Consider the following 14,704-nt stretch of genomic DNA (forward strand, 5'->3'; position numbering starts at 1 on the left):
TTATAAATCAAGAACCGGTGGCCCGATTTTCACAATTCCCATCAATTCGGAATGGTCTCATTCCAAAAAAATATAAAATTTTAGAAAATCGCGGAAAAATAAGCAATACTGCGTTTTGTGGGTAATATATGCATGTCGCAATTATCGTCCGATCCTCACGAAATTTTGCATGTGGGTAGGGTTAGGGTCAGAATTAAAGCCTATTGTTCTTAAGATGTACATTTAGAGGTTCAAATGGACTAAAAAATTTAAATTTTTCTAATTTTGTAGTCGCATTAGAAGAGAGTTAAGGACAGGGAAGAAGTCTAGCATTTTGGATGACCATTGGATCACATTTAGCTGTAAAATGGACTACAACTTTCGTGTGAAATTGTTTTGAATACTTAACAACACTACGGAGTGCATAATTATTGGCCAAATTCTCCTGGTCACATGGTCGGCCCCGCATGACTATAACCTTTGCTTGATTTTTTCTGTGTAGGGTAGATTTCTTTATTACTTTTATCGGATCTTATTTTTAGCCTTCACCAACATTTTTTACAGGAATATCACAAACGATGCCTTAACCCTGAAATTATGCCTTTTTGTATTTTTACCCAGCACAAAATCTCATTGCCAAAGAATAGTTTTATTAAGTCAATTTCGGCTCAATTAACCACTTAACCATTAACAGCATATTCATGCCGTATTTTAATATGGACATGACAAAGGAAGTAGAAAAGTGAATAAGATCAAAAATGTAGTCCTTTTAATTTGAGAACACTTGACATTGTGTTTCTCCAAACCACATGTCATGTTTTGTTATTTTATTTGCCGGATGGAGGGTTTGAACTCACACCTTTCTGATTAGGAATTGCAAATTTTTTCGTGCTCAATTTTTTTTTGCTTGTTTATTGGCACGATGTTTTGAATCAATAACCTTAGGTTAGGTTTAAGTAGGCTATTCAGTAACGTTTAGGTCTAGATTTTTAAGCTACTCATTGCATTCGAAACATTGTCACAGAGTATAACTCTAACTGCAAATTAGTAATGTATATTTATTGCAATCTCTAATCATTCTCCCAATGACTCAACACATAAATTTGAAAAAAATTAAAAATAAAAACACTTAGCATATAATGCTAAACAGGCTAGGTGGGTATGTTCAATATTCTGTAGGATGAATTTTTTGTTGCTCTTTTTTTCAATCAGAATTTCTGTTATCGAAAAACAAAACATCTGAAATTCCCAAAGCGTGTCTGGAATATAAATTTAATTAACGTATGCTGCCAAAAATTGATAATTATTTGCTAAATATTGTACATATCCAAAAATTCGAGTCTGAATACCCAATGTTGATATCATGGGAAAATTGGTAATACGTCAATCGGTTGATAGGTATTGAATTTAGAACAAGTTGTCATATTAAGTACTTCAGCACCAAATTCGATGTTTTGTGTTCGATTATTTTAATGTTCTGTGGGTTTTAAATTAAAAAAAAACCGTACATAAAGTTTTCTGAAGTTGTGATACCATTTCAAAATAGAAATTTCTCTTGATTCCAAGAATATTAGAAATCTAACCGCAAACATACAAGTACCCGTATGTACTTGTATGAAAAAGGTATATAAATAACTGTAATTTGGTACGTGGCGCATCACAATAAGGTCATTGGTCTTAAAATTGGTATAAAATTCGCATGTATTAGTTTCTGCTATATTGCAAATTTGTGGTTTTTGTAGATAAAAAATACATCAGTAACGGTATACTAGACCCGCAGCCATAAAATGGGAAGGTATATAAAGTTTCTCAACCCATTTGTAACTCAAAGGGTAGTTAAAATAAAATGTTATTTAACAACTTGTATGTGCAGGGGTAAATTCTTCGGGTTTTCTGCTTTTATTCCCTCCACCATACATAACTGGAAGGTTATAATAAGTTTGTCCCTCCGTTTGTAACACCTCGAAATAAGTATTTTAGACCCCACGAAGTATATTTATTCTTGACCAGTATTAGATCCCATGTCGATTTAGCCATGTTCGTCCCTCTATGGAAGTCATTCTGGATTCTGAACAAAAAAAAAAAAAAAACGAAATGAAATGAAGTAAAATTCGGTAAAATGTTGCTGGTATTGAAAATGGTACATATAGGTCCATATTTTTATATTTTGAGCAGAATTTACTCAGTTTTCTTCTAGTATATAGGAAACATTTCTGCAAATAGTTATCCATCGAGATCAATGTTTAGGTATAGTCCCCATATAACTGTACCCCGGATACTAGGTATTTTGATGATTTACATCACATTTTTCATTTCATAAGCGATACCACCTCCGCTCACAGGAAACTGCCTGAGCAGATCCACGTCTTTGTATATACCCCCATATGATGTTACCTCCCTATATTCGGTATTTATACCCTAAAACACTATGTGTTGGGGATATTATAAGTTTAATTGGGCCAAAAATTATATAACACCTCGAAATATTGGTTTCCCACATAAGAAAGTATATATGGATCTTCCTATCTCGGCGAGATGAGTCGCTCTAGCTATGTATATCCGTCCGTCCGTCTGTGCGTCTGTCCATGTTTATTTATAATCAAGCTACAGGCAATTATGAACCGATCCCCACGAAATTGAGAATAGAGGTCAGGTTAGGATCAGAATATAACGCTATTGTTTTTTGAGATGATCGCACGATATTTAGGGACTAAAATGGACCAAAAACAGAAAATTTTCATGATTTTACAGTTGCTCTATAGGCCACATTTATGAATCGAAAATTTACAGGGGGTTAGAGTTTAGGACTGGACAGAAACCTACCAATTTGGGCGGCAATCGGACAATAGTTAGCGGGTAAAATAGACCCCAACTTGTATGTAAGAAAATAGGAAAATTTCCACTAAACCGCGAATATTTTCAATCCCAGCCAAATCAAAAATACATTAAAAATCACTTCAAGAACCGCTGGGCCGATTTTCACAATTCCCATCATTTCGCAATGTTCTCTTGCTAGAAAAGGATAAAAAAGTGAAATCAAAAAAAGTGAATATCATTTGTTCAATTTTTTTAATGTTTGTCATATTTTTTATCGAATGAGATTTTTTCAATTTGACTTACAATTTTGAATTGTAAATTTTCTAAATTTTTACACCCCCCAACACTTTTACACCCCCAACACTTTCGATCCTCACGAAAGTTTGCATGGGGGTAAGGTCGGCATTAAAGCCAATTTTTCTTAAGATGTACATTTAGAGGACTAAAAAATTACAATTTTCTAATTTTGTAGTCGCTCTATAGGCCACAATTGACAACTAATCGACGCGAAATTTCGCATCAGGAGAGAGTTAAGGATAGGGAAGAAGTCTGGCATTTTGGATGACTATTGGATAATATTTAGCTGTAAAATGGACCACAACTTTCGTGTGAAATTATTTTGAATTCTTAATAACACTACAGAGTGTGTAAATATTAGCTAAGTTCTCCGGGTCAAAAACCTAAGGGTGGCCACTGGGCAGGGCTCTTTGACATTATTCCAAAAACGAAATCTTCCAAAATGGATTTGGATATAAGGGGACTTTGAACATATTGTAGTGTTGTAGGGTATCACATGGTCGGCCCCGTACGACTATAGGTTTTGCTTGCTTGTTTTATTATTTTAACTAAATTTTTCAACATAATTATCTCAAGCTTGGCATTTGGAGTTCGTATCCTCTCTTTAATTGCCCCAAATAACTGTAACAGCTGATACTCGGAATTTTTCAACATCTTGCAAGTTCGACATTGCGAATTTAGCTTTTGTTGTACTTGTATATTTTCTTGCTGATGCGTAAATTCGAACAGGCGACCTCAAGTTGTGTAGTTAGGAGGAAAATGTTTGATTGTTTGTAATTTATGGACTCAAAAACCGCTGCACATATTTTCCTGAAAATTTCCAAGCGTACTACAACATCGCCTGAAAGTGACATAGGATAACACATTTTTGAAATTTCACTTGGAACTGGAGATATGGCATCAGAATCGGAGGTACCTCCCAAAAAATTAGATTTTATATGCACATATCTATTAATCGATTACAGATAGAGTCTCCTAATTTGGAATGCGTAACGGAATGTGAAATAAAAATAAATGTGCCAAATTATATTGAAATCGGTATAGATTTGGGTATAGCTCCCATATATATGTTCGGCCGATTTCATGTATTTGATGCATTAAACACGCTGTGTGTGCCATATTTCAATGAAATTTGGAATGTGTGTTGGAATTTTTCAAAAAAAAAAAAATGTTTTCCAAATTATATTTAAATCGGTACAGATTTGGATATATCTCCTATATACATTCTCGGCCGATTTGATGTATTTGATGCACCAAACACGATATGTATGTCCGATTCCAATGAAATTTGGCATTAGTGACTAAATTTGGTACAAAAATAAATTTTGCCAAATTATATTGAAATCGGCATAGATTTGGATATAGCTCCCATATATATTTTCGACCGATTTCGTTTATATGTATATAATTTGGAATGTGTGATGGGATTTGATCAGAAAAAAAAATTGTTAAATTATATTCAAATCCGCTCAGATTTGGATATAGCTCCCACATACATATTTTCGACTCATTTTACATATTTGATGCACCCAACGCGATATGTATGTCCGATTCCAATGAAATTCGACAAAGATTTGGTATTTGGTGTAAAAGTAAATTTTGTCAAATTATATCGAAATCGGTTCAGATTGGGATATGATTTTATTAAGAAACATTGACCCACAAAGCTTTTGCAATGGTATTAGTCTAACGGTAAAAACCTACACAACAATTTAATTGATGACACGCTTATATACGATTATATTTCGAATTCATTAATTGCAACAGAAATGCCACTCAACTTCAAAAGATTGCGGTTTCCTGGACGCTTGACATTTACTATGAAATTAATAAATCCGAAGGACCAACCCTTCGTGTATGCGCACTAAATTTGGCATTTTCCTGCTTTTCTCATAGTCAGATGTTCCTAGCATCTTCACGCTTTGGTAGACCGAGCTATTTGTTTGTTTAAGCATTACAGCTTTTCAGTAGTTACGTTATTTGTATTGGCACAGATTTATCAAAATTTCACTCAAAATAGAAAAATGTATTTTATTTTTTTAAAACTGCTAACAATTTGAAATATAATATCATAATATCTTTCGACTCATATTTATACCATATGCATCTATATATTCATTCAACCACATCGCACAACAAAGTAGCACACATTCTGTTTTTGTACTGATCCTACTACTAGTAAATAACGGTATTTAGCAAAAACAAAATGCTTCGGTTGATTTGAAGCGTTACTTAAGCGTAAAAACCGTAAAAAAATATAAAACCAGTAAAGAAAGATCAGAATTCGGTCGGGCCGACTATATGATATCCTACACCACTATGCATATTTTGTGGAGCTTCCCTTAGCATATAAACGTTAATATTGGGAGTTTATGAACAACTTATTTCAAGTTCGAGACCGGTCAATTTTTATATAGACGATTTATATATGGGAAGGCAACATTGAATTATTTATTCTTGAGATACGTGAACGTAAATAAACTTTAAGAACTTAACTCTAAGGCGATCACCAAACGAATATATGAATCAATGTGGTTTCCTTCTGCATTTTAAACACAAATGGACAAAGACATAATAAGCTAAAAGGTATCGGTCGGTTTTTGCAGAGGGATGCTTGTACTAATGTCCGTTTATTTAAACATATTTCACATCCATATTTATTATTCATCATTTTAAGCCCTTATGGGGGAGCTCCCGAGGGAGTTGGTCAATATTATCCAACTCCTCTCTGATATATGTCTGGTATAAATATTACAAGGCGTCATATTTGGACTACATCACTTGATATGAGATATGTGATAGTATTCAGTTGAAATGTGCGTGAGGTGCCAGATACAGGGTGAGACTACAACCAAATTCAGACTGCTGTAATTTCTAAGCCACTCGTCAGACAGCTGTTAAAATTATTCCAGTGATAGCTCATTATATTGTTTACAAGTGTACAAGAGCATTTTGGTGAGAATTTTCCAGAAAAAAAAGTTATTCGTTATGTAATTCAAGCGTGATCTCTTGATATTTGGCTGGAAAACCACAAGTGGCTATCGTTAGAACACTCCAGCATTTAAATGTCAATAAATCTTTTGTGTCTCGTACCATCGCTCGTTACCGTGATACTGGTAGCGTAGCCCGACATCAAGAATGAGGACGGAAGAAAACAGCAACATCAGCAGAAATGGTTCGAAAAGTAGTGACTTGATCGAAACCCGCTTCGCAGTGGCCGCAAAATGGCTCGTGACCTGAACATATCGCAATATTCCATTCGACAAATATTGAAAAATGAGCTCGGGGTAAATCCATTGAAATTCCAAAAAGTGCAAGAACTTACACTTCAACAAAACGAAACTAGACTCAAAAGTGCTTAAGAGTTGCTTCGCTTGGCCGAAAGTGGTGAACTGCCGATGAAGAAACATTCGTTGTCCAGCAGTTTGTAAACAAACAAAATGATCGTGTTTACTTGCCAAATAGGTCAGATGAAAATGTGCACCTTCGGTTGGCCACCAGAACTCAAGCGCCGGCCATGGTGATGGTGTCTCCGCTCGTATTAGTAGACCGTGGCATCAGAATAAATGCCGAATATTATCGTGAATACATTATGGAGGGTGTATTAAAGCCTTGGGCACGCAAACATTTTGGCCGCAGACCTTGGACATTTCAACAGGACTCAGCATCATCGCACTCAGCACGCGAAACCCAAGAGGTTCTTCGCTTGGTTTCCAGTGCACAATGGCCAACAAAATCTTTGGATACCAGTCCGTTGGACTATTTTGTCTGGAGTATTTTGGAAAGCAAGGTTGGCACTAAAAAATACCAAAGTGTCGATCACCTCAAGCAAGCGCTTCGCCGGGAATGGGCCAGAGCAGTGCAACTTCGGGCAAATGTGACAAATTCGAACAAGTCTTAACTTATTCTAAAATTTGATGCTATTTCCGACATTTTTTGCTTTCATTCAATAAAATTTTAAAAAAAATGTAAAAAATATGGCGTTTGACTCGGGATGTGCAGTATTTAAAGAGAGTCGTATGCTTATTTCAAATTTTATTAGAGACATAATTATTCAAAATTTTGATCCGTTGTGTAGGAGGTACCAGATGGTGTTGTCCGACATATTCCATCCTTATACCAGATCTTGTGTTAGTAGAAATATATTGGAATGTGAGAAGTTTGAAAATAATCGGACGCTTATTCCCTATTTTTACGGCGTTTTGTTATTTAAAATTTGATCCCTCTATGGGGTAATAAGCAGAAGGAGTAGATCGATATATCTCATATTCACACCAGATCTTGCGTTAATAGAAATATTGCTATGTGTGGAAGTTTAAGATTGTTGGATGCTTATTTAACATTTTATGAAAAATATAATTATTCATAATTTTGAATTTGAGGTACCCGAAGGAATGGTCCGGTCTTTACCATCTTTATAACGGATCTTGTGTTGATAGAAATATTGAGATGTACCAAGCCTGAATGGAATCGGATGTTAGTTTAATGTTTAATGAGCTTCAGGATATATAAAATGTTGACCCTTTTGTGGGGGAGGTACCAGAAGGAGATGACCGAAGTTTTCCGTCTTAATACCTGGCCTTGGGTAAATAAAAATGTTGGGACGTGTGAAATTTTAAGATAATCAGACTCTTAAATTACATTTTATAAGAGTTATAATAATTCAAAATTTTGATCCTTTGTGGGTGAGGTACTTGATGGAGTGAACCGACATAGTCCATATTTGCACCTGACATATCACTGACGCAAATATTAGGATTTGTAAAGTTGGAGACAAAATCGAATTATGGTTTCTCTTTCTATGCAGATTTTTTTTTTTGAAAATGTCGACCTTTGTGTGAGAGGTACCAGAAGGAATGGACCAATATTGCCCATCTCCGAACTCGATATAAGTTTGATAATAATATTACGATACACTAAGTTTGGACCAAATCGGACACTTCCTTCTAGAGTTAATATGCGCTCCAGCCAGCCAAACAGACAGACGCATCGCTAGATCGACTCCAAATGTCCTCAAACGGGTTTGGCCTAAAGAGACCTATTTTGAAGTCCGTTATTTCAGCTAGGCACGTTTTAACCGTATCAAATGATAATTACCCTCTCTAGCCATTTGTCTGAGGGTATAAAAATTGTGAACTAAAGAAGATTTTCGTATTTTTTCCAAACGTATAGGCATTGCCCCTCAGTGTTCGTGCCTTAAAATCTATTTTTTGTTTTAAAAACAGTTCTACGATTGTCAATCGAAATGAACGACATGTATGTATGATGTGTTCGATTGGATCTTCAAAAAAGTTTTCCCATTACAGCATTTTTCAGATATCGATTATGACTATTAATTAATGTGGTGATATTCAACACACAAATGCAATTGTTTTCCGTAATCGACGTAAGTATACACTATAAGTGCTCATTATGTTGCCCATTATGAATTTGAAAGAACAAGTTAATAGAAATCTGGAATCACGTCCCGTCAACCGTTTTAATTACGTACGTCATCTAAAATCGACGAACTCACAAATTTGTAGATAAACATAGGTATCAATAAATTAATTTTTGTGACGCGTGCCAGAAGGGTGTCTCTGAGTTGGTCATGCCAATGACTAAATTTTATTTTTCACATTGTCATCCAGTTGATGAAATAATCCCAAAAAGAAAACAGCAAATCATTTTTTTTTTGCTTCTGAGAATTGTCTGACGATCGCACAGTTTGGGGATACACAGAGAGAAGCATGTCCAGAATATTTAATGTTACAAAGATTTTCTATAAATGCCAAGGCTAGTCCATGCAATAGGTCAGTACGTTGTAACTTCTCCAGACAATCAGATATTCGGGAGAAAATTGAAACGCATCTTTCTGAATTGAGTTATACAGAATAATGCATCGTTGCGCATTTTTATTGACGCTATTGGCCGTTGCGGCCATGGTTGCTGCATCACCCATCCCACACAAGAAGAACAAAGGATTATTGGGTATTGGAGCAGGTGGTGGAGCTGGTGCCGGACTTGGCTTGGGACTAGATTTGGATTTGGGATTGGGCCTTAAGGGCAGTGCTGGTGCCGGTGGAAAAGATGACTCCAGCAGTGAAGAAGATCATGGTCATAAGAAACATGGACATCGTGGTGGCTATGGCGGTGGTTATGCTGGCCATAGCGGCGGTAGCAGTTTTGGCGGTGGTTTCGGTGGTGGTCATAGTGGCGGAAGCGGAGGTAGTGCTGGGGCCAGCGGAAGTGGTTTTGGCGGCGGTCAAGGTGGCGGTCATGGCAGCGGTAGTGGATTTGGTGGTGGCCAAGGAGGAGGTATTGGCGGTGGTATTGGTTTTGGTGCCGGATCGGGCAGTGGAGTCGGAGGGGGAAGTGGCAGCGGATATGGTGGCGGCCAAGGCAGTGGATTTGGAGGCGGCCAAGGCAGTGGATTTGGTGGCGGCCAAGGTAGTGGATTTGGAGGCGGCCAAGGCAGTGGATTTGGTGGCGGTCAAGGCAGTGGATTTGGAGGCGGTCAGGGTAGCGGCTACAGTGGCGGCCAAGGCAGTGGTGTTGGAGGTGGTCAAGGCAGTGGATTTGGTGGTGGTCAAGGAAGTGGTTTCGGTGGTGGCCAAGGCAGTGGATTTGGTGATGGCAGTGGCAGCGGCTACGGTGGTGGCCATGGCAGTGGATTTGGTGGTGGAAGTGGCAGCGGCTACGGTGGCGGTCAAGGCAGTGGATTTGGTGGTGGCAATGGTTCTGGCCTTGGTGGCGGTTTCGGTGCTGGAATCGGTGGAGGTTATGGCGCTGGCAGCAAAGGTGGCTATGGCGGAAATTCGGGCTCATATGCTACATCTAGTGCCCAATCGTCCGCATCCAGTGGTAGCTACTCCCGTTGATATTCAGGGAAATCAGAGTAAAATAAATGATTTTGTTAATTTAATATTTGATAAGAGTTATACGGAAAGAGAATCACCAAAACTTAACATTAATTTTTTTTTATTTTTAGAAAGTATTAATTTCAATAAAATTTGACTGACATTGCCATCTTTTTAAAAGTAGGTTTTTTTTAATTATTTTAAAAAGTATGTTTCGGGAAAATATTGGCACACTTTACATTTATGATCAGCATAAAATTCTAAGTCCATTTAACGATGTCCGTAGTACTAAATTTATTATTGGGAGAAGGAATGGAGCTGAAATCCTGAAATTTGATGGATGTCACTGTTAGGGACTGTGGTTGAGATAAAGAGCTGCATATGTGGTACTAAATTTGTGGTAATGAGGGAAATTAAAGAGCTGAAATCCTACAATTTAAGGTTAAGGCCACTGTAGGTTTCTAGGGTTTACGTTTGGAGACTTTAAAATAGTTTAGGGCAGAAAAATTGAAAACGGTTCCATTGTTCAATGATTTTACTAATATTCTCCAGGGTAAACTTCAAAATAAAAAATTATGAAGACTTACTGGTGTAAATTATATAAAATTTTCTATTATTTTTTCCGTCAAAAGAAAAAATATATGAAACCTTGAAATTCTGAAAATTTAGTACGATGTATGAAGTTTTGATTAAAAAAAGTATAGGGTCAAAGTGCCCGTTACTTCGGGCACTTGCTAGTATTTACCATGACATAATATCACCGATTTTGATTATTTATACACTCCACCATGAAAAGGAGGGTATATTAACTTGGTCATTCCGTTTCTAACATTCATAGTAGCCCCATATAGCATATATACTCATGATGAGCATAAAATTCTAAGTCGATTTAACCAGGTCCGTCTGTCTGTTGAAATCACAATAGAGCTTCAAAATTTGGCACAACAATTTATATTGTATCTAAGATGGTTGATATGCAAAACCAGGTTTTGGTATTGCCCCCATATAACGGTACCTCCCAATATTCGTTATCTTGATGATTTTCGCCACATTTTTTCAAGAATTTGTCTAAAAATGTGTATTTGATGGTTACAATGGTTTCTAGCTCCGGTGGCGAAACATTGTATGTATAGCTCTATGTTTTTGTATAGCCCCCATACAGTGGTTTCTATTTACCTGCATCAACATTAGCTGCTCATTGGCCTTTGCAGACCAAAAAACTTTTTTTATGCCATTTTTTTCTGAATCCCTTTATTTGAATTGTATTTAAGTGCCCAATCGATAGCTGCACATTGGACATTCCTGCCTCGAAAATTTGGTATTTTTTTTTAATTTGGTTACAAAAGTTGTATTTATCTGCACAAGAAAAAATTTTGCAAACTCAAAGAAGACACTAAAAACTACCACTTCGTTTTTGTTTTTGTATTCGCAAAAACAATAACAACACAAGACATAAACATATTCTCGCTTCCTCTCCCACTCTAAGAGATGGTTATGCTGGATAAAACACCACTGATGCTCAACTTTGTCTCTCTGAGTTTGTCTATCCATTGCTTAACTACTTTTTATGAGCTAAAAGAGAACACTCTTTTGTTTGAAGTTTCGATGACGCTAATGGTGAGCATTGCTTGCCTAGACAATTCATGAGAATTATGAATTATTTATTTTATGTTAAATTGTTGTGTTTAATATAATTAAACTTTAAAAGATTCCCTATTGATTTTGGCTGGCTATTACACGTACGTAAATAAAATAAAGATTGCTGCTTTGTTGTGCACGTATAGAAAATTAAAGATACCTGCACTTTTTGTGCACGTAAGTAAAATTAAAGATACCTGCTTCATTGTGCAGATAAATGCAATGAAGCTACCTGCATTTTGGGCATTGCTGCACAAGATGTCGTGCAATTTTTTATTGTGCAGGTAAGCAAAAAATACTGTATAACGGTACCTTCCAATATTTATTATTTTGATGATTTTTGCCACATTTTTCCACAGATTTGGTATTTGTAGTTCATAATGGGTTCTAGCTTCGGTGACGAAATATTGTATATATAGGTCCACGTTGTTGTATAGCTCTCCTGATGTTCGGTATTTTGATGATTTTTTCACGTTTTTCCACGGATTTGTCTAAAAATTGGTATTTAAAGTTCGCAATGGGTTCTTGCTACGGTGGCGAAACATATAATATATAGGTTCACGTTTTGGTATAGCCCCTATATAACGGTACCTCTCGATATTCAGTGTTTTTAATATTTTTGCACATTTTCACACAGATTTATCCATAAATTGGTATTTGTAGTTCATAATGGGTTCCAGCTCCGGTGGCAGAATATTGAACATTTAGGTCCATTTTTTTCTCGGCGTTGCGTTTACCTTTGGGTATAACCACTAAAAATGCTTAAGCTAGTCCCTCTTATTCTCCTATACCCTTTCATGTTTATATGGTTTATGTCTTTGCTAGATTAATTTAAATGTTATCAGCAATGACACGTTTCAACGAAAAGACCAATCAAAGCTGTGTATAGAAAAAAAAAAAAAACACATACATTGAAGTACAACAACTATATAACAAAGATTAAAAGAGAACTTGGCAAGAGTAGAATCTGCTCTATCTGCTCTATGAAATACAACAGCTATATAACAAAGACTAAAAGAGAACTTGGCAAGAGTAGAATCTGCTCTATTTCGATCGATTTTTGATCCCATGTAAAAACGAGGAAAACATTCAAGCGGCATCAAAACCATTTTTTTTTCTGCACTCAAGTGTTCCCCGCTCGGATTTGGCGAGTTTCACTCTTTGTGCAAATTCGAGCGAGTTTTTCGGAAGTTTGATTGAGATGGATTGTCTGTGCAGGTCCACGTCTTCGTATAACCCCAATATAACGGTACCTCCCGATATTCGGTATTTTGATGATTTTAGCTACATTATTCATCGGAATTGTTTCAAATTTGGTGTTTGAAGTTCGTATTGGATACTACAGACTATGACAGAAAATTGTCTGTGAAGGTCTTATAGCCCCAATATAACGGTACCTCCCTATATTCGGTATTTTGATGATTTTAGCCACATTCACTGAATTTTTTATTCAAGTTTCGCATTTGAATATTGTTATGGCTTTTGACAAAAGTTGCCTGTGAAGATCCACGTCGTTGTATAGACCCTAATGTAACGGCTACATTCGGTATTTTTAAGATTTTAACAGAATTTCTAACCGATTTTATTTTATTTATTTTTTTTTTTTTTTTGAAAATTGCCAAAATCTTCCCAAATGGTGGAGGGTATTCAAAGATCGATCCGGCCGAACTTACAGTTTTTTTACTTGCAAGGCTCCTTCATATGCAATAGTAAAAAATTGGGTTGCTGAATTAAACGTGGTTGTACAAGCATTGACGATGAACCACGTAGTGGACGTCCAAAAACTCCAACAACAGAAATTGTAGGCAAAGTTCATTATATATAAAAGTGCGTGAAATTGCTAATATCATGGGCATCTCAAATGATCGAGCCCATTTAATTTTGCATGAAGAACTACAGACGAAAAAACTTTCTGCAAGAAAGTATAAGAATGAAAATTTCTCATGCTTGTTTGGATCGTTTTAAGCGAAATAGAATGGATTTTAAGCGTCGTTTCATAACATTTGATGAGACATGGATCCAGCTCTATACTCTAGAGTCAAAAGAACAATCCAAACAAAGGACTGAAGCTGAAGGAAGTGCCCCTATCTGCAAAAGGGTAAAACAAACAAGTAAGCAAAGGCTATAGTCGTGCGGGGCCGACCATGTGATACCCTACAACACTACAATATATTAGAAGCACCCTTATGTCCAAAGCCATTTTGGAAGATTTCGCTTTTAAAATTATGTCACGGAATATTGCCCAGATATTAACCTTAGCATTTTGGCCATAAACATTTTCCAAACATTTACGTACTCCGTCGTGCTGTTAGTAGTTGTGGTCCATTTTACAGCTAAATATAATCCAATGGTCAACAAAATGCTATTCTCAGGCGTGTCGATTGGCTTCAGTTGTGTGATCAGGATTTTTACTGTCATATTTTGCGATCAGCTCCAAAAGCAAGAGGTCCCTCTGTGTCTCTAAATTTAGACTCATCTATATGATTTGCTTGTTCACGATAATTAGCTATATATATAAATCAGCATAAAAAAACCAGAAATTCGCCTTTTGTACATTTCGGATATTGCTTGTAAGTTATTTTCAGCGTTTCAGTAGAATGGAAATGTTGGTATTTTTTCCCACAAAAGTAGTGGTCCATTCTACCCGCTGTCTTAAATTCTAACGTCATGCAAGAGTTCGTGTCCTTTGGTTTATATTTGTGACCTTTATAATGGCTGCAAAATCAGGAACATTTTTAGTTGTTGGTCCATTTCATCCCCTAAATATATTGCGAACATCTTTGAAAACAATAGGAATAGCCCTTCTGAGCCTAACCCTACCCTTGCGTAAATTTTCGTAAGGATCGGACGATAATTGCAATCTGTGTATATTATCCCAACCTGTGTTGTAAGGTGAACAAATATTACAAAATGTATATTTCAATATTATAAGTCAAACTGAAAAAAATCGAATGCGATAAAAAATATGAACAAATAAAAAATGTCACAAAATACAACAAAATCTATATTAACATCATTATTCCCACCTTTTTATGCGATTTTTTTAGATTTTATACTTTTATGCCAAGAGGGCATTGTGAATTGACAACATTTGTCAAAATCGCTCTAGCCATTCATGAGATATATGCATTCTA

At 36.2% G+C, this 14,704-nt stretch overlaps 1 protein-coding gene across 1 annotated transcript; it reads left to right on the top strand.

Annotated features, from left to right (window-relative positions):
* Positions 1 to 8,969: 8,969 nt before the first annotated feature.
* LOC101897967 (uncharacterized) lies at positions 8,970 to 9,953 on the top strand. Its single transcript, XM_005181707.2, has one exon. The coding sequence runs from the start codon at positions 8,970 to 8,972 to the stop codon at positions 9,951 to 9,953; it is 984 nt and encodes a 327-aa protein (XP_005181764.2).
* Positions 9,954 to 14,704: the final 4,751 nt, after the last annotated feature.

The sequence above is a fragment of the Musca domestica genome, unplaced genomic scaffold (assembly GCF_030504385.1).
Source record: "Musca domestica strain aabys unplaced genomic scaffold, Musca_domestica.polishedcontigs.V.1.1 60, whole genome shotgun sequence".
In the NCBI taxonomy this organism is placed as follows: domain Eukaryota; kingdom Metazoa; phylum Arthropoda; class Insecta; order Diptera; family Muscidae; genus Musca; species Musca domestica.